This window comes from Poecilia mexicana, unplaced genomic scaffold (genome assembly GCF_051168715.1).
Source record: "Poecilia mexicana isolate PSO_F unplaced genomic scaffold, ASM5116871v1 scaffold_6, whole genome shotgun sequence".
Classification (NCBI taxonomy): Eukaryota; Metazoa; Chordata; class Actinopteri; order Cyprinodontiformes; family Poeciliidae; genus Poecilia; species Poecilia mexicana.
Genome location: NW_028263375.1, coordinates 15,473,054 through 15,494,047, shown reverse-complemented (window position 1 = coordinate 15,494,047; position 20,994 = coordinate 15,473,054). Strand labels below are relative to the sequence as shown.

General features: G+C 38.5%; 3 protein-coding genes across 4 annotated transcripts; 2 read left to right on the top strand and 1 right to left on the bottom strand.

Moving 5' to 3' along the window:
* Positions 1-432: 432 nt before the first annotated feature.
* On the bottom strand, positions 433-8,057 carry neto2b (neuropilin (NRP) and tolloid (TLL)-like 2b). 2 transcript variants are annotated; one of them, XM_014971328.2, is made up of 12 exons: positions 7,553-8,057; positions 6,394-6,450; positions 6,137-6,295; positions 4,930-5,178; positions 4,324-4,371; positions 4,071-4,198; positions 3,699-3,800; positions 3,245-3,371; positions 2,258-2,371; positions 1,457-1,587; positions 1,062-1,154; positions 433-966 (listed from the first exon to the last, which is right to left on the bottom strand). In XM_014971328.2, the coding sequence occupies exons 1-12, from the start codon at positions 7,560-7,562 to the stop codon at positions 514-516; spliced, it is 1,671 nt and encodes a 556-aa protein (XP_014826814.2). In that variant the 5' UTR covers positions 7,563-8,057; the 3' UTR covers positions 433-513. The 2 variants fall into 2 exon arrangements, with proteins under 2 accessions (XP_014826814.2, XP_014826807.2); XM_014971321.2 differs by lacking the exon at positions 7,553-8,057 and having other exon boundaries at positions 6,394-6,466.
* A 3,408-nt stretch (positions 8,058-11,465) lies between these two features.
* On the top strand, positions 11,466-13,521 carry LOC106906250 (uncharacterized). Its single transcript, XM_014971447.2, has 3 exons — positions 11,466-11,666; positions 11,764-11,866; positions 12,779-13,521. Exons 1-3 carry the CDS (start codon positions 11,563-11,565, stop codon positions 13,124-13,126), a joined length of 555 nt encoding a protein of 184 aa, XP_014826933.2. The 5' UTR covers positions 11,466-11,562; the 3' UTR covers positions 13,127-13,521.
* Positions 13,522-18,396: 4,875 nt separating this feature from the next.
* On the top strand, positions 18,397-20,696 carry LOC106906242 (uncharacterized). Its single transcript, XM_014971437.2, has 2 exons — positions 18,397-18,580; positions 19,182-20,696. Exon 2 carries the CDS (start codon positions 19,189-19,191, stop codon positions 20,065-20,067), a length of 879 nt encoding a protein of 292 aa, XP_014826923.1. The 5' UTR covers positions 18,397-18,580; positions 19,182-19,188; the 3' UTR covers positions 20,068-20,696.
* The last annotated feature ends 298 nt before the right edge of the window (positions 20,697-20,994 follow it).

The following is a 20,994-nucleotide window of genomic DNA, read 5'->3' as shown; positions in this document are numbered from 1 at the left end:
CCAGTCCTCAAGGGCCACTATCCTGCTGTTTTTAGATGTGCCACAGCTACAAAACACTGGAATGAAATGGCTTCATTACCTCCTTATTGTGTAGATAAGATCTCCAGAGTCCTGCTAATGACCTAATTATCCTATTCAGGTGTGGTGCAGCAGAGGCACATCTAAAAGTTGCAGGGCAGCGGGCCTCCAGGACTGGAGCTAGACACCTGTGCTTTAGAATAATCCCATGTAGGCTTCACTGATCTATATCCTGTACTTTTTTTATGCTTGAGTCACTTTAAAATTATTCTAATCCCATAAAACCATTGAAAATGCTCTGTTTGGTGTTCTCACATGAAGGTTTCATAAATCCTAAAACCTGTTCAGTTTTTAACCAAACACTGTGCTGTAACCTTAATGAAAAGAGACAAGTACAATGGCAAACAAGGTGAATCTGCTTTTATCTTTATGTTTTATTCACAATCAGCACAAAAAACTGTCTCTAAACCCCTGTAATTTGTAATGTTTCTCATGTTAAAAGTCCATGGAATGAGATCTTTGCTGAGCCATGTCATATTTTCCCCTTCGGCTTCCTGCTCTTCTGACATACAGATCATACCTCCCCTCTTCCTCCTCTTCCTCGTCATGTTCTTCCATAACTCTGTCCTGCTGCCACAGCACTCGATCCCTGATAGCAGGGTGGCTCTGCATTTGGCTCTGTTTTAAACTGGGCCAGCTCTTCTTCCGCAAGTTGTTGTTTATGCCCCTGAAAGGCGGCCCAGCGGTCTGACTGTCCCTTCTGAACGGGGGGAGCTCCAAGGACGTCTTGCCCAAGACATTTGAACTGTGGCCTGTTTTGAGGGAATTGATAGATCCCTGTGAACCGCAGTGATGTTCGTGAACGCAACGAGAGCCCGATGAAGATCTCCTCAGAGCCTGGAGGGACAGAAGTTCCTCTGAAAGATCCCTCAAGTCTCCAGAGATCTCCTAAAAAACAATAAAAATATCAGGCATATCATTTTAATATGCACATAAAGAAAATTATAGGTATGTCGGTAAGTGGTGAAAGTTATGAAGTTAACCTTGTCTCTGATAGAAAACAGCTCGTAGTGCTGAGGGTCAAACATCTTCTGGAGGTGAGGATGTTGGAACAGTTTTTTCTTACGTATCACTACCTTGAAAACATAATCGAAAGCAGTTCATACATGCAGTTGTGGTAGAAAGAAAGTACACCCTCTTTCAGTTCTGTCTTTATGTATCAGGACATAACTGTGATAATCAGGTCTATAAAACTGTTTAAATCAAACATCAAACTTCAAAAACACAACAAATTCTACATTGTCATTATGAAAGAAACATCAAAACGAAACGATGTGTATGTGTGGGAAAAAAAAGCACACTCTAGATGAGACTAGATTGCTTTATTATGTCCTGATTTGAAAAGGTTGAACAATGAAAGACAGAAGGTTTTGATTACCTTTTTTCGTGGTTGCTTGACTTGCACCATTATGGAGAAAATTAGGAGTAGCATCACTACCCCGGTGGAAATGCAGATGATTGTTCCCTGAGTCTTTGTGATCTGAAGGAAAGCAACTTTGTTCTTTTTTTCTGGAATGTAGACATGAAGGAAAATGTAAAGACAAGAAAATATCAGAGGTTCTACTTCAGTCATGGACTTGTTACCACAGGTCAGTTTATATCAGTCAGTATCAATTTGGAACCTTGGCTGAATAAAAATGCGGAAATCTGCAGTAAATCTCACCTCAATAGGAGTTCTCTGCTTAAACTCATGGTAAAAATAAAACTGAAGTTCTAGGGTTTTACATATTTTGCAGGTTTAGTTTGTCGCATACTTTATGTTTTCTTCAACTGTTAAATATTGTAACTCTGGAATCTTCTCTGAGTGGTTTTCTACTTACGAAGTTAGGTTGAAAGCTCTCAAACTTTGTGAATACCAGAAAATTTGAATGTTAAAACTCCAGAACTGGCAGAGGGTCCGCTTTATCTTGACCCTGACCCGAATGACCCAGAAAATCTTTATTGTTTTCAGATGTAAAACAGGTCAAGATGATAAGCTTCTGAGTTTCCCACACAGAGGAATTTTCCAAAGAATTCCTACTATTTGGTTGTTCTGCAGATTCAGTGTACAATTTTTCACACAACTCTGGCATCTTGATTGATGTTAGAACTGCAGAGAAGTACAGGCCTGACATGACACCAGTATCTGTCAAACAGCACAAGCAATGTTTCTGGCAGTGTTTTGGCAGAACTGCGGTACCTTGGCAGTTGTTTTCATCCCAGGGGAAGACGCAGTTTTGTACGCCGTTGCACACCAGAGAGTTGTTGATGCACATGTTGCTGTGGCAAAAGAACGCACCGCCAATACAGGGAGCTAAAACACAGACACAGTGGTGTTGTATGGGACGTATGCAGACAAGCCCGTTATAGACAGTTTATTCAAGTTCAGCTGTACTTGTAAAGAACATCCGTCAGGTAGAAAACTTTGGGCGCCCCACTTAATATTCAGTACTTTCAAAATAAATGTTCAGATATCTGTTTAATTGTTTTTCTTTATCGCTTAAAAAAAGTGAGACATTTCTGTCAGCATCTTGCAGTCGGCTCTCGGGATGAACTTGCTCAGAAAGTCAGTGCTGTTAATGTTGGCAATCTTAGATGTCCTTCATTTGGAGCCACAATATAATTTCTGATTTGAACATTTTATTTACGCCTTTGTGACTCTCTTCCCACCATCTATAACACTAACTTTGGATGCTTCAGACAGCTTTTCCAATCTTAGCATTGGAAAAGTTCAACAGTCAGGAGGAAACCAAAGTAAATGGCAGAGTTTCAAATAGGACTTAATTTAAAATATTGGTTAACTGAAATACCTATGTAAAATTTGTAGATTTTATTTATAATTTGTTGGTTTTAAAATGTATTTATTTATTCTGTTTTAAAAGTTTGCATTACTGTAAACATTACTCCCTATAAATATCTATATGTCCAGACATGTTAGTAAAACAGACTGCTGTGGGGTGTACTAGTTTCAAACATGATTATATGTAACTGCTTCTTAAAGTGTAAATTAAATTAATATTACTAAAACTTAACCTCACTCGAAGATGCAGTGATTAAATGTAACCACATGAATGTATTGTTACAGATCTAATAGTTACATCTCTGAATAAATACATTGAACTGCTTCTTAAACTGAATGGGGGAAAATGCAAAGAGAGACAAAGATTAATGTGAAGGAGGAACTCACGGTCAGAGAAAACTGTGAACAGCATCTTGAAGCGGCTTAGACGGCTTGTCTCATCCGCCCACATCCTCACCACTCCGAAACCAGTCTCCAGCAAGATGTCATTAGCGACTGTACTACAAAACTTGGCCTGCAAGAAACCGCAAAGCACTTTCATCAAAATACATAGTGGGCAGTTGATGAGCTTAAACATTGTGAGTGGTAGGAGTGCCCAGTTTTGATGTACTTAATGAAGTGAAAAATATTGATTTTCCAGAATTGAACCAGCGAGTGATTAGAATCAATCAAAAATAATAATAATAATAATAATAATAATAATAATAATAATAATAATAATAATAATAATAATAATAATAATAATAATAAAAAAAAAAAAAAGAAGCTGATTCCACTCTCTGGCCAATCGATGGGTGCATCTCTGTTTAAAATATGCTAAAATGTTAGATGGGGTATTTACCTTGAGGTCCTCAATGGCACTACTGCCGTCATAAACAGCCACGAAATTCTTCTTACATTCATTAGAGTTTTCCATCTGATATTCCAAGAATTTAAGGTAAATCTGAAAGAAATTTTTAAAACAAGAGAAAAATCCGTGGGATTGCTACTATTTAAGGTAATATGGTGTCACAACATGTAAATCCTGCTATTTTCGCAACAGAAAATGCTGGAATAAAGTACGCACTGGCTGGAGACTGTAGATAAACCCCATTTCTGTCTCTCACTCATGAGTTTATGCTTTCAGGCTACTCCGTATTTCTATATGTTAGAAGAAGCGCTTATTTAGGAGATAATTGGTGTATGCAAAAACGAAACATGCCACATGCCGTACTCTGCTCTTCATTGGGGCTTGTACGGTCCAGATGCAGTCCACTGCCTGGTCCGGCTTCACTTTGTTCTCCTCCTCAACCTGGTGGGAGCGGATCACGCCGTCAAACCCAGTTAGCTCAAACTGACAATCTGAACCACAGCAGACACAAAACATAATCAAGGAGCATAAAAAGAGATAAGCAGACGCAATCTAACTTCTTCAGGACATTGACCGATAGCCTAATCTAAGGAGATATGACTTGTGGCTGACCTACCTGGGATGGGGTTTAAAAGTCCTCCTACATGGAGATGAAATTCAGGATCTTTACAGAAAATTACAGAAACAGAGTATTTTTAATGTATAAAAATAAAAAATAAGTAAATAAAAATGAAGTTTCGGTAACACTTTACTTGAAGGGGTGTGAATAAGACTGACATGACACTGTCATAAACATGACATAACATCTGTCATGAACATAAAGAAGTCTATATGAATGTCTATGACTGTTGTCATGAAGTGTCATTTGGTAAATAATGAGACTTTTAATGCAAAGTTGCCCTAAAAGTTGTATTAAAAGTCCGTTAAAAAATGCCAACTTTGCATTAAATTATCATAATTTACAAAATTGTGCAAAGTTGGCATTTTTAATTGACTTTTAATGCAACTTTTAGGGCAACTTTGCATTAAAAGTCTCATTATTTACCAAGTGACACTTTATGACAACAGTCATAGACATTCATATAGACTTCTTTATGTTCATGACAGATGTTATGTCATGTTTATGACAGTCTCATGTCAGTCTTATGCACATCCCTTCAAATAAAGTGTTACCGAAGTTTCTGTAAGAAACAACCAAACCGACTTTATGCATTTCATTCACCTGCAGTAAACGTATACTGGACCTGGAATCCTTTCCCCTCAAGCTCATCATCGCTGAAGAACCGGATCCACATGAAGCGTCCACTGGAGAGGACCCGGCCGGGATTGGCTGTGCCGCAGTAACGATTGATGAGCGTTGAGAAGCTGAAGGGACCGTCCCTCACCTCGATGTGGTCAAACCGACACTCAAAAGACGCTTCAATTTGGAAGATCTTGCTGAACTGAAGCTCGACCCTCTGACGGGGCAGGGCTGCAGAAACATGAGCAGAGCAGTGTGTTATTTATTCTGCAACAAACCACAATCTGGGATTTAACATTATTAATAAAACAGTGCATTGAAAGAACAATCAAAATGCTTAAATAAAAACCAACAATTGATCCAAAAATTGTACACACCCTGGTTGAATTTTATATTTTTGCTATGTAAAACAACTGAGGCCAAAATATAATCATTTCAAAACTTCTTCCACTTAATGTGACATGTATCCTGTACAATTTCTCTGAAAATGCAAATCAAGATGTCAGATTTCCCTCAGATTTAGTTCTGTACTCTGATTGGCCAGACAATGATGTTAATTTTGAATGCATGCTTGGATTCACTATGACGTTGATCAAAAACAAAAGCTCACTTTATCTTCTGTTTTTAGGGAAATATTGGAATCTCTTGGGTCAAGGCTGACTGGCATTAAAGTGTTTCATTATATCAACCTTCCTGCACAAAATAACTCTGTTTCATCTGAAAAGTAATCCCCAGCATCATTCTCACATCATTATTGTGAGAATGATGTAAATACTTGGTGAGGTTGTGTCAAAAACCACAGAAGTTCAAACTTGACTTCATCAGACATTCTGCCACAAGACTTGAAAAGCTTTTAGACAATCCTGAATCTTTTTCTTTGTTTTCTAACCTTATTTCTCTCTCCACATGTGGAGAATCCAGCACATTAAAATTTACAGCTTTGTAATAACGCTGATGTACCACATTTTCTTATGGTATTTATTTTTCTGAGTAATAAATATAAAATGCTGTTGATGTGTTTTTACTCTCCTCCTGACTGATACATTTACACATTAAGATATTTTCTAATTCTTTCTAAACTCTGCAAAATGCAAAATAAAGAAAGAGTATAAAGTTTTTACATTTTATGAGTCTTTTTTTTACATTATAAAACTTGTCATTTTAACAGTCAATAACCAAGAGTTATTACCTTCCAGTACATAAAGGCACTCCTTGTTCGGAGGGTACGTGTTTGGGTAGTTTGGGGAGCTGAAGCTTCCACCGTCTGATTTCCGAACCCAGGTCCCACAGTGACGGTTGTTCCTCGACTGCTCAGGGGGCCTGCTTCCTTTAGCTCCTGCATCTCCATCTACAAATGACATGAACTTCTTCAGTCAGTTGGGAATGTGTACACACTTGTGCACTCCTGTTAAAGAGGATAAACGTTAATGAGAAGACAAAAATTACCTTTAATCTTCTGTGCAAGAGAAAATCCCTCTTTGGTGAATAGGAGGAATATCCAGACTGTACGAGAAGCCATCAGCACACGATGCCACAGTGAGGAGGGGAACAATCAAGGAATAAGAGAAAGATAGAGAGAGCTTAGCAGGATTTGCTTTCCCATGGTTGATGTCTTGGTGCATCTAGCAGAATCTCTTGATGTATATAAGAGGTCAGAGGTAAGGAGTTCAATATCCCGCATGGAGCGTAAGACCTTGATGCTTCTACCATCTGTTTGCTTTCTCTGTTCTGTCGTTTGCCAACATTCTTTTGTGTGTGGGTTTATTTTTGTCTTCAGTTTGCTTTAGAGCTTAAATGAAGGCCAGAACCGTTGAAAATCTGCCACCTTTGATTTAATGCAGGGGTGTCGCATAGTAAACAGAGAAATCACGTGGCATAATTCAAACACTGCACTGTATAATCAAATGAAACTTAAACAGGTAAGTTTCCTGCTGACCAAAAGTTGCTGAAAAGCCCTTTGAATATCTTGACCAAAGTCATCTGATCTTATTTTATGCTTAATGTGCAAACGATTCAAAAATATTTTCTACAAGCTTTAAACCTCTTTTTACTGACAACATTAAGATGGTGCATGACTATACATATTTTTTTAATCAGTTTTCTTGTTTCTTCACATTCACTGTAATGCTGCCATGTGCTGCATCACTTAAATGAGCACAAATGTAATTAAAAATATAAATAAAAAGATAATAACTGTCAATACAGTAATAATAAAATAAGGAAAATATGCTAACTTTCTATTACAATCTCTTTACACTTGATAGTAATGAAAATGGAAGGCAAAATTTAAAGTTTTAACTCAGTTAAAATAAGTCAATTAACACTTGACTTAAAAAAAATAAATTCTCTTTTTAAAGTGAACAAGCGGTGCTAAACCACTTTTAGATCAGATCATGCAAAACGTTAAATAAATGAATCTAAGAAGCTTAAACTAGATGCCCTGTGACCAGTGGATTTAAACTGCAAATGACAGATATAGGTTTGTGAACATAATATATGTCTAAAGAGAAAGCTGCCAGATTAAAGAAACCCTCGCGACTCTTTAATCCACCTCAATCGCTCAAGCAAGAAAGCATATCAAAGAAAACAGATTGATCTCACTCACCTGCATGCATATTTTAGCTGGACTTTATTTTCAAACTCTACCAACTGCGTGTCCCACACATCCCCTTTTAAGTCTGGGCTTCGGATTAGCGCATGGTGACATTACTGATTTTCAAAATCCGGTTTCCACATTTTCATCAGAGTGAGGCGGCCTTGGGTGAAAAGAAACATCGGTAAAAGTTTGGATTCATAATCGGCATTCCCTGACATAACAGGTTTCCGGGGTAAACGGACAGCTCCCACAAAGCTCAGCTTCCTGCTCTCCTATAAACTGATGATCCCTCTGCAGATGCAGGAGGCTTTAAGTCGGAGCTCAGTTGGCGCTGGATGAGGGAAACCATGATTGCGCATGTGCCTCATCATAGCAGTATTATAAGTTATTTGATAACACAGCCGTGTCCTGCTTTGGGTTAGTTATTTAAGCTGGGAATTCCCTTTTTGAAGTATTTAGTGGAGCCATTTGCAGGAAGGAAAGGCATTTTCACTGTGTTTTAAAATTAAAAGCAAACAAATGCACCCGTTTCTAAGAAACTTTAACTTGGAGCTTTGAAATGATCTTTTTGAGTCAGTTTTGTCGAACATAAGGAATATGTAAGGAGGTTGATAGATTTACACAAGCTGGAAAAGTCTTTTGAGGACATTTCTAGACAACTAAAGATTTTAAGATCATCAGCTGAATCTGTAAGTAGAAGTGATGTGGATATCAACCCAACCAAAGAAGATCCTGAATAGTCACACTTAGATCAAATTAAGCTGATTTGGAGGTTTTGTCTCAACTATCTAATGCATCCTCCAACTTCTGACTGACCCTCAGATCAGTCACTATCTCAACAGGAGAATTACAAGCTGTGCTGAGTCATGTGTGACAGTATAATGGGGTGGGACAAAGAAACTTTCTTGGAATCAGTACAGCTGTTGCTTGACAGTCTCGCCATGTCAACAGATTGTTCAGACTGAGAGAATACAAGCAATACTTAGTAAGTTCCAAAGAAAATTAATTCATTGAATGCAACTTCTATGGGACCAGCAGTTTATCTCTGTGCATTTTACCTTTTTGTTTTTGATCAGTTTCAGCTCCTTTTCAAGAGATCCCATCTTCCACATGGTGGAATGGCTTCCAACATCCCATTTCCCTGCTCTCTCTTCTCACATGTCTTAATCCTTCAGATTTTATTGTCTCTGAGCATCAGATATTACAGTGTAGATTATGTCAAAACTAATAGCTCTTATGTATGCGTTCTGGGCAGTGTTTAAATGCATAAAAAACAGCATGGCTGCAAATATGCAAGTTGTTTATCTGTACAGTCGATGTGTAATTTATACTTTTATATTTCTTGGAGGACCTTCAAAGTTGTTTGCTAAATAAAACGCCATTATCCACATGAACTTACACTTGAAATTTACTCATCACCATTGATGATTCTTAGCGTAATACCCAGCTTAGAGTTCAGAGCTGCGCTGTCCCAGGAGGTCGAGACCCTGAGAGTTAACACAAATACCCGATTCTTAGACAGATGCAGACATATCATGAGGCAGGACGAGCTGCTGCTAAACTCTGTTCTTATCTCCGGCCCGTATGACAATAGATTACACAAAGACAGGAAATAACTGACCTCATAAAACAAATGCGAGCCCTCCAAGCATCTTACACTCCAATCTATCAACCACACTGATTTTCACAGATGTGCCATAAAGCTACGCGAGGAACTCATTTTGAACTCCCCCCCCCTCACAACACAGCAGATTAGAAAAAAGTTATACAACAAATATTAAACAAATATCAGAAAGAGAATCTTGCGTTGTAAGCCTTGACAAGGACTTTTAAGTAAAATCACTGGTGGGATAAGGTTTTCTTGTTCATATATATTTGAGATTACAGCCCCTGACTTATCTGTAATCCCATGCTTGTGTCTTTAAATTGACAACGTTTCTTCATCGCATCTTTTTATGCTCAATTCCTGTTGCAGGGGTCGAGCTATTTGTTCTGCCTAGGAAAATATATCCTACACTTATTGGCCACTTTATTTGGTAAGCTTGTTTAATTTCAACCAATCAAATGGCAGCAACAAAAATCCTTTCAGGCATATAAGATATTTGCTGAAGTTCAAACTGAGCATTTGCATGAGGAAGAAAGGAGATTTAAGTGACTTTGAACTAATCTAAATGTTTGGGAAACTGATAATCTACAGGATTTTTCCAATGGTCAGAAAAAGAGAAAATATACAAAATGACAAGACAAAGGACGGAATATGACTTTTTTAAGGTTGCATTAAACCATGGACAGGTTCACTTCAAAACTCAGCTTTCACAACTAAGTAGGTAAAAAAAAAAGTCGCTTTCCTTACGTAGGTGTTAAGTGATTTGTCCTGTTGTCTTTGTAATATGTTGTCTTTACACTAGCACCAACATCCAATAATATAATTTTGGATTTTATACATATTTGCTGGCACAGATAAAATGATTTTTTATCTGAGCCAGCTGGAAAACCTTCAATGAATCAAACTCTTTCTAAGCCGGTGCTCTTCTGCACCATATGGCCAATCGCAATGTGGCTTTCCGATTTTCTAGTTTTCTGAGACAGATGGCCAATGATAATGACACTTACTCACAGCAGGGGTAAGTAAGTCTGTTGCAATAACTTTAAGATCAAGGTACCAGAAGCCCAGATTAGATTCAGAATAGATCAGGTAAAATGTATGTCTGAACTCTGCTAATGAATTTATAATTTCCAGTAAAAAAAAAAACAAACATATTAACACATGTTAATATGTTTTAATTTTTGCACAGTTGCATGCATAACCTTTTGAGTTTCATTCCAGTTCTTAAACATTGTGACAGTAACATAAGATGTGTAATAAATCAAACCGTCATACTGATGCTCTTATATAAGTAACTTTAAGACTTTTTGGTCATGTTTGAGCTGAAATTCAGCATGCAAGAAAAGCAGCGACAAGATTTATGCCATTAGTGCACAGAAATCTTCTTACAGCCTGATCTTTGGATGTGGCAGGAAGCCTGGGGGAGGATGAGTCCCATGCTAAACTCAGTTCTGCACAGATGGATTTTTTTTAATGTATTGATGTTTTTTTGTTATGTGCTTAACTGAGCAGTGAGGCATTATTGACAATATTTTCAGTGTTAGATTTGCTGTTTAATGTTTGCCTTTTTTTTTTTATTTTTCAACTGAATGCAGCTTTGCACATGTCTAGCATATCTACTGTGGTAAATAGTCATCCATGATATGTGGTTCAGTTGCTAAGAGCTATCTGCTGTAAATAACAACACAGATGTCGTGAGAGATTCTGAGGATTTTCGTTCCAGTTGTATTTACCAGTTAAAGCCAATGATTATTTGTTGTTCCTAAAATGCACTTGACTAGAAAGCTTTAGGGGAAATTACATTGTACGTGTAACACGCTGGCTGACTTGAGATTTCTTCTTTTTTTCCCCCCCACCCTTCTTTCCCCGTTTTTAATTTAGTCAAATATACAAAGCTGCTCTTTGCAATCAAGGCCTAAGCACTTGCCCGTCGAAGCTTAAGCGAGATAATTAAAAGGGCCAAGTACAAGATGGCAGCCCTGTGTGCAGAGTGACAGAAAGTGAAAATCTGATACAGAACTGCTGGAGACTTGGAGATTAAGCCTCCAGCACTTTGGTTTGTAATAAATGCGGTGTTTTAAGATATTGCAGAAACCTTGTATATTGTCAATTTAATAAAACAAAATTGATTAAATTTCTTTATTAAATTTTTTATTTTTTTTTTCTCAAAAAGCAAATAACTATAATGCAACCTAAAGAAAGAGTTTTGTCTCAGCCAGTTTCGTAAGGCGGCGGTAACACGTTGCAATGCACTGAATCCAACTGTGAGTGGCGCTAAGGAGACTATTTGTCTCGTTATTTAACAGAACACGTTATTTGATTCTTTCACTGGCAGAACTGTAATGGCGGTCTGACCAATCTTGAACGTAAATTCTGAAACTGGAAAGAGAATGTGCCCTGTTTGCCGTCAAATATGGCGGAAAAACAGCGGGCGCTCCCTTCGTGGATGGCAAAGAAAGAGGTTAAAGTGAAAGCAAAGACGCCACTGAAGAGTCTGAGAAAAACAAGAGCTCCAAGGTATCGACAAAGAAAACAATAGTTCGCCAGTTTTAGGATTCAGTTGTGGTTAATTGTCGTTTGTCCAACTAACAGCTATGCACTGGTTTGTCCTCAGAGCTACGTTTTACTGTATGAACGAGGCGGAGCTGGTAGAAGCTGCTGTTTCATTTCTCACCCAGAGTTCCTACGAGGATGCGTCGTTCTCGCTTCGCCAGAAGGTGGCACTGTTTTGCATGATTTTCTTTCCTTCTATTTTTGATGCCCAAATCTGTTAAAACGGGTGTATCACTTACTAAAGGACATTACTGTTGATTAAAACAAATTTAAAACAGTTATATTTAGAAAGGGAAAATATAAAACAATACAACAATAAGAAAATTTAAACAAAATCAAAATGTTTTGGTTTTATGCCACTTTTGTGAGGAGTATTTTGGAATCATTTCTTCATCAGAAGTGTATTAATATTTGGTGTTAGGTTGTGACCTGTGTAAATCTGATGATGAATTTGCACATAGCTTAATATAATAGCCTAGTTCATGTTTCCCAAATATAATTTTGGAAAAAAGGAGATGGTGATTTATTTATTTATTTTTTTGCCAAGATCGCTTTTGGAAAAAAAAAACGACTTAGGACATTATTTTAGAAAGGTAACACAACATTTAGAAAGGGAATACAACATTATGGATTCTGACAGGTTATGGGAATAACACTGATAATCCCTGGTAATAGCTGGGAAATATTAGAAATCAAGTTAACATTATGTCCTCAAAGTTAGCCAGGAAAAATGGGCAATGATTGACATGAGTTTAACAAGGGCCAAATTGACAACTGGGTCAAAGCATATCCAAAATTATAGCTTTGCTGACATGTCTCCAGTCTGCAGCGGCCTCTATTTGTTAAATAGTGAACCAAGTGAAGAATATGAACCAGGAACAGAGAAGTGATTGGCCAAGCTTCACTGATGCACATAGTCCGTGAAGACGTGGCCATCTGAACTGGATCACAGAACAAGGGAAGAAAACATCCTGGTCTGATGAATGATGAATGCTTTCTTCCTGTGTGTGCATAGTTTATTCAAAAACCAGGCAGAATATCACTTTGACATGTTCCTCCCTCCCTCTGAAACACAGGTTGAAGGAAAAGCAAATCCCACCTCCAGAAAGGATGTAGACCCAGCCACTTCGGAGATAAAATCAAAGCCAGTGACGTCGCCTTTAGAGGAAGAGTCCTCAGACTGCTGTGATGACCTGGAAATGACATACGTTTCAGAAACAGACTTGGACATTACAGAGGTGGAAACTGTGCCCTACTGCAGGAACACACAACATCCTGAACCCGAAGGAGAGAGATCAGCATCTGCCCAAGGTCACTGTGAACCCAACAACAATTTGCAAGCTGACAAAGAAAGTGAGCAACTGTCGACGGCAGCAGAGGAAGACGATGCTTTGCAGCTTGTACGAGAAATATTTTTCACCTGACTGAATATGTTTTTAAAAGCGTTTTTAAGGAAATTTTAAGTATTTTATGCCGCAGCTAAATTACTTAATTGAAGAGATGACACCAAATGTAGTTATTAATATTAGTTTTGGGAATAAACGTCCAATAATTGACATGGACGTCACTGCGGTGGACAAATCTAAAGTGAACTGTAATGTCATTGAATTTGTAGGATGTAAAGCTGTAATCTGATCACTAAGAATGAATTTTCTTACGTGAACTGTAATTGTTTACGTACATCCTGATCAGCCAGGTGAAAGTCTAAAACACGTCATATATGACTGTTTAAGTCAAATATAAACCATTAGAAATGCACATTTCTAATTATTTGCTTTTCTAACCATTAGCAATGCTAATAAACCAAATTTTTACTGTTTCCCACTAGTTCTTGAGATTATTTTCATGAAGCTAACATGTCAGTCTTTCACAGTACATTCATTCCCCATAAACCTTTAATATGATTATGTCGTCACTGTAAACTTCAAAGTATTTTATTGAGATTGTATATGATTTGACAACACTAGTAGCTATTAACTTAAGTGGTGCAGTATAAATTAACTGTTATAAACAAAGTTGGAGCCTGACAGCGTACTTCAGGAGGTTTTTTTGTAAACAGTTTATAACATTTGACATCTGCAGGTACAACACTGATAATGGCTTTGTTTTTTGTTTTTGTTTTTTGTCACATTTTCTTTCTTATCCTCTTACAAATGAGTTTGTCCAGACATCTCATTGGTACAGCAGTAAAAACAAACTTGATCTACTAAAGTACATCATTTCAAGCAGAGGTAATAACATACATCAGCAATACAATTTCAACATGGACAATACAAATAAAATAAGGTTAATCTTGTGGTCCTGTGGAATCTAGTGCAGCCTGAATCAGTTTATTCCCAGTCAGAAGTCAGCTTCTGTCCTAAAACCCTTGTAAGGACAGTTGTGACAATCAACTGTACCTCCACGCCAACACACAAATAAAACCAAAATGTCATGTCTTTCCAACTCAAGTAGGAGTGAAAATATGCCAAAAACGTAATGATGCCTCCCAGAGTGAGCAGGGCTGATGCTGTCTGGCAGACCATGCCGCACCGGAGTGTTGTTCTGTCTTTGGCGTAAGCAGCTAGCAGCATGCAGAGCAGGGCAAAGGCCACAAGCACGATTGGAACATAAAAACACAGAGCGAGCATCTCTCCAATACTGTACATTTTCTGACCAGAGTGACTACAAATTAATTTATCATATTGATTGTTTTCACAAAAGATTACAGGGCCGATGAGGACTTTCTCGGAGTGGATGAAGACACCAAAAAAGTGCAGCAGCAAGACTTGAAGGAGGATGACCAGAAGCAGCACAGAAATCCCAACAGAGTTTAGTCCTGGACTCCTTATTGAAAGAGTGGCCATGTGGACCGGCTCTGCACTCTGGATCTGTAAACCTAATATAGATATTGACAAAAATCAATGACAGTAGGCATTTAAAACAATAAGGTAGAATATTATCACCTTCCTAAAATAATTGACTAGGTCATTTTTGACAACGTAATTTTTTTCAAGAAAGAGGTGGTGATTTTTTTTTATTATTTTTTTTATTTTTGTCACAATTTCTTTCTTCAAAAAATAGGTGGCAATATGCAGTAGTTAACTAGGGCAGCAGTTCATAAAATGCGAAATGGGCAAGCCTGAAATGGTAAACCGTATTTGAAAATCAAGATACATTGCACTTGTAAATAGAAAGAAAAGAGTGTAATAATTAATAAGACTATTTCTCATGTCATTATACATGGAGCTAAAATGTCAGGTTTGCACACTGCCTTGTGAGACTTATTTTCCTTAAACTTTTTTATTATCATGTTGCTTTGATGTATTTTAATGGGAATGTAAATGATTTGTCAACACAAAGTGGTGTATTTTCATGACATGAAAAGAAATTGGTTCATGGCTTTCAAATGTATCTCCTCAGGTCCTCTGAAGACCTCAAAGGTTGGAAATGGCACTCTGGTCTGGGGAGGCAAACATTTATTTATCTTTTTAGTCTACGCACATCAGAAATCCACATAGCAACAAACCGCTCTGAAAATGCTGGTTGCTGCTTTATAATATTGAGATACAAAGTCCAGGCCTAAATTCTATTTAGAATTTATTCAAAGACATGAAAATCACTTCATTCAATGCGACTTGAGCCATTTTGGGAAGAATAATAAACAAAGAGGTGCAAAGTAGGGAGAAATTTACCACAAAACCCAGGCCTTACTGCAGTTCCACAGCTTAGCCGAGCTCCTCGATTTTGATGGGTGTGTTTGACAAATAAAAATATTTCATGGTGATGTTGCAGGAATAAGAACTATAAAAAAAATAATGAAATACACATTTAATTATTGTTATTAATAATTAATTAATCTGAATCAGTTTGCATGTTCATGACTTGACACGCTAAGCAAACTGTCTATTAAATAATTTATTTAAACACTAACTTCAACATTTATTCATGGTACATTGATGTATTTACTTAATGACCCTCCATAACATAGTAGAGTATTATTTCCAAAAAAATCCCTAATTTCTGCACCGTCGCAGTTCCTCAAATATGGCTTATGAAAGTGATAGTTCTCTAAGACACAAGTCATATGTAGATCAGCTGATTGCGTTTACTCAGTGTTGTGTTCAAGACCACCCAACCCGAGACCAAGACAAGACCAAGACCAGAGTGTATCGAGACCGAGACAAGACCAAGACTTTTGGGGTCCGAGACCAAGTCAAGACCAAGACCGAGGGAAGTCGAGACCGAGTCAAGACCAAGACCAGCGGCCCGCGCTACATGACACAATAAAATGTAAAATATGATCGAAATTGCTTCTCAAAATAATCTGAAAGATCCATATTACCATAAAACACCTAGATATTAAATACTTAATACATTTTACCAATATTAAATATTCCATTTCTGTGCTAAAAAGTGTGATGGTCTCGTGCCATCCCTAAAAACATAACACCCTGGGCATTTGCCCATATTGCTCATATAAGAAGCCACCACTGTCTGCACCATTAAACATAGCAATTGAGGGAATGCCCTGACGGTAAATAACGCTCAACCATGAACACTGACCAAGGAGCAACAAGCAAGAAGTAACCAAACAGAAGGCGCTCATCGTGACTGTTTTCACTCTCTATCCCAGTACATGAAGCCAGGTAGTCCGACACCATGGCAGACATTATAGCTGCCACTTTGAACAAAAACAATCAAAGAGCAATGTGCATGCTCTGCGTGCTCTTTCGTTCTTGTGTTTTAGTTATTTGTTAATTTAAATATTAACGTACATAATAAAATAAAATAATGATGCAGTGTACACAGAGCATTACAAGAACAAAGAACGGGTGTTCTGTCAGGTCAGATCGTCATACGCTTAGCACGAACTCACGGTGTTCTGTCAGATCAGCATACGTTGTCAGATAGTCGTACGCTTAGCTCAGACATGCATACGCTGTCATTACCATATGGTTTTATTTAATCAGCAACATAGAATCATGACATAGATCATCATACACTTGGTTATTAACAGTTGTATGACATCCAGCTGCAGCCAGACCTGCTTTAAATACACTTTGAAACCACGACAACGCATGTATATCCATCTAGTTATCACATTATGTCATATTATAAACAATTGAATTACTTATTTTCGTCATAACTTGTTGCGTATACTGACAACTACACTGACGGTCGGACTTAATGCGCATGCGTTGGCATGGTACTCACTGCATGTATGCTATTCTGACAGCGTATGGCTATGTGATAGAACAACGGCTATATCTGTCAGACACGTCATTACCATAAGATTTCATTTAATCAACAACATAGAATCATGACGTAGATCATCATACACTTTGTTATTAACAGTTGTATGGCATCCTGACTTAGCGGTTAAGTGAGTTTTACACGGGCGCGTGTTGTAGCTGACTCCAGCTGCAGCCAGACCCTGCTTTAAATACACTCTGAAACCATGACAACACATGTATATCTATATAGTTATCATTGAAAACAATTTAATGACTTATGTTCATCATAACTTGCTGCGTATGGTGAACTGACAACTCCTCTGACGGTCGGATTTCTTAATGCTTAATGCATGTTATGCTATCCTGACAGCGTATGGCTATCTGATAGAACAACGGCTCTCAGTGAGTGACACTCCAGTCCTATCTAATAAGTAAAGAGCCGTGGAGAAGAATCGACTGTTTCTGAATGTCACCTCACTATATTGCAGACTTTTGGACATAGCGTTGTCCCATATATGCGACAAGTCAGTCAACATCTCCGCACAATAATTCAGCACAGTGAGTGATAACAAACATTTTTCATCACAATGCTTATGTGTCTCTGTACAGCTAGCTTTGCTAACATCACGTTAACGGAGCTTACCTTCTTTGAGCTACTTTTCTAAGTGACAAAAAAGGTTAGACGTAGTCTCCACCGTCTGTGAAAGCGAAGCGCTGCTGAGTTAGCTGTGGCTATCGGATTTCTTACTATTTATGCAGCGCTATTATATTACTGATGATTAGACAAACATTTTCAGCCGCTGAGAGGAAACCACTGCGCATGTCCTGGAGCGCTGCACGCGAGTGAAAGGTGGGGAGGGGAGGAGGAGGGAGAGTGAAAGGTGGGGAGGGGGAGTAACAGAAACACGTAGTTGCTTGGATTTTAATCGGCGTTTTGCATCCACTGAAAACAAAGATGTTAAATAAACTGGACAGTATGCTGCATGTTTAGTGATATTTTAACAGTTGCGGTCTTGACTGATCTTGAAATAAAATGCCGAGTCCTCAGCGCCCGAGACCGAGACAAGACCGAGACCAAATGCGGTCGAGTCCGAGACGAGACCGAGACCATCAAAAAATGGTCTTAAGACCGGTCTTAAGACCAAGACCAACTTCGAGTACCACAACACTGCGTTTACTTCATATCACAACCACTTTAAAATGTTGCACGTTAATATGCGTTAAAGATAGATAGTTTGAGTTTACTTAAAATACTGTTTGGCAGTGCTGTAATGATTCTGATTCAACGTCTAAATTTGTTCTTTTCATGGACAAAATGAAAATGACTGTTCCATCAAAAACTGGACAATTTCCTGAAATAAATTAAAGTTGTTGTTGATCTGTAGGCACAATCAAATGTTTAGCAAAATTGTCTTGCTCTGGTGTGTTGTTTACTTACTTTCACAGGAAGAGGGTTCACGCAGAAGTCGGTGTGTAGCGAAGCTCAGCGGCCTGAGGTTTGAGCGCGCACGCTTTCGCCACGAACGCGCACGGCTCGGGTTCTGCCCCGCTGGTGCGCGCTTCAACAGGCACTCCGGCGCACGGACTTCTGCTGAGAGCTGAGTGATCATCTGCACTTTGACCAGCTTTAACTCAACTGCAACATCAAGGAGTTTGTTAAAGGTTAGTGGAGAATCGCTATGTGGTATGTGAATTAACCAGCACGTTCAAATTGGGCAGTTTTAACAACTATGATTTTACACTATTACATGTTTTTCCCCATCAAAACGGGAGGCGGGGTCGTCTGAAAAATTCCGTTCTCCGTTCTACTTTATTAAATAAAAATATTAGATTATTATTATTTTTTTTTTTTAGTTATCAGTGTCTTTAAATAGCCAAATTAAAGAGTTTGGGGGACATGAGGTCGATCGTTCGAATGAGGGAAAAATGCAGTTCAAAGTATTTTGGAAAAGTTTAACCAGAAGGAATTTGTCAATTGTGCCTCAGATGTACTCACGAGGTTGTGAATTCATATTGAGTACTTTCAGATAACATATTAGGCTTTGTTAACCAACTATCAAGCAAGTAAAACAAAACAAGTAAAACTTCTCCAGTTAACTAATTCCTGATCACTTTATCATCCATGTCTCTATTAGATTATTTTTAAGTCTTTCCTTAATCATCAGTTAATAATCTCAGTAAAATCTGCCTATCAGAAAGTTTTTATTTCCATTACAATAACTATTTCAAACAATTTCACTCTTATTTTTGACGAATTGCACAGGTTCGTCATGGGAAACAAGTTCAGCAGAAGGCGAGAAGCCCCTGTCAGCAGTGCTGCTGCTGCTGCAGCAGCCAGTGAACAGAAGCCTGCTGTGGAGTCATCGACGACACCTAAACCAACAGCAGACTCTGAGATAAAACAGGAGGCTGTTAGGACAGAGACTCTAGATGTGTTGGTAGAAGAACCACCAAAAGATGAATGTGCACCAGAGGGGAAAGAGGAAGAAAGTCCTGTTACCTTGGCCCCACCAGAAGATGCAGGGTCTGAACTACTAGCAAAGGAAACTCCAGCTCCAGTGCAGCTTGAAGCTGCGGTCTCAGACACCAATCCTCTGGAACCAGAATCGTTTGCACCAGCAAAACCTGAAGCTGCAGAGGAAGCCGAAGCTGCCATCACTCCGAACCCAGAGGATGTTCCAGAACCTGACTCTGCTTTGCAGTCAGAGGCAGACACTGATGACCTCGTCTCTGAGCCGACGAGGCTCAGTGACGAGGATGTAGAGCAGCACAAAGACCAAGAGTCTTTAACTGATCCAGTAATTTCTTCGCCACCACTGATTGATTTTGGTGTCCCTGATGTGATTTCCTCACCAACCACCATCCCTCTGGATCCAGATGAGTCATTGAATGTGTCAGCAAGTGAGCACAGTGCCACAGCAGAGCCAGAAAAACTCACTTCAGACTCTCTGGGGAAGTCGACAGGGGTGGAGGCTGAAGAGTGTCTGAAGACGCTGGGGAGTGACATCAACGTGGAAAATGCTAGCGAACTCCTGAAAAACTCCGGGCTGAAAGAAAATGACCTTCTCAGTGACGTCATTCCGAGAGAAGTCAAGATCCCTGATGACACTTCAATCACAGACATGAGCTCATCCATGGAGTTAATGTGAATCCATCAAAGACATCCATGAAACAAGCAAAAGGAGATTTTATTGAAACCATATTCTCAATGGGTAAAAAACTTTGACTTTCCACCCCAACTGCTCTTAAGACAAATGCCAAATATATATATTTAACTGAACCAAAAGAGCCATGCATCACGTTGGACTTCAATTTTTTATTTTATTTTAGTTTTTTGCTCTTAATAAATGTAAGTAGCCAGTAGATTTGGCTTTGGGGTGTAAATAGGCTCAAACAGCACAAAACAGAAGGACACAATGCAAGACAACAGAGGCCTTCCTCTGTGCAAACTCACTAACCAAATATTCAAACCCATCTCAGTGAGAACCACTGTGTACGAGAGATAAAGTTAATTCTTTTTAAGGAAAATGTAGGTGTCCTTTAGCCTGGTCATCATAAACCAGCTAACGATGTCTTACCCAAACGACAGATAACAGGACTAGCCAACCAAAAATGACCAGTTTAAAGACTGGAGGACATACCAGGAAAGAACTACCAACTATTTATGCATTAAAAGAAGTAGTGTTTACACTTCCACATATTAGTCTGAATGGAATGATTGTAATTTTTTTTATTCAATAGTGGCTTGCTTGTGAAAATAAAAGTGGTATATCTCTTCTATGGTCCTGCTGCCCATTTATTTAAAAGCACATACAGATTTTTGAGCAAGTAAACTGGTTAATTACATTTCTTAGTTTCTTAAATGACAGAAAACATCTTGCCACACACTGGTACATGCATGTGACGCAGGTCAGACGAGCTATTCAAATTATAGCTTCTGTATTTCATTTCATGTAAGAGAACTAATGCTTTTCCAGCGTCTCGAGGGAGAGAAAAAGCAAGAAGGGGGAGAGCCTGGGCCACATTCTTTCCAGAGGAAGGAGGGTTTCGGGGGTCTGGGTCAAAAGTCTTCAGTC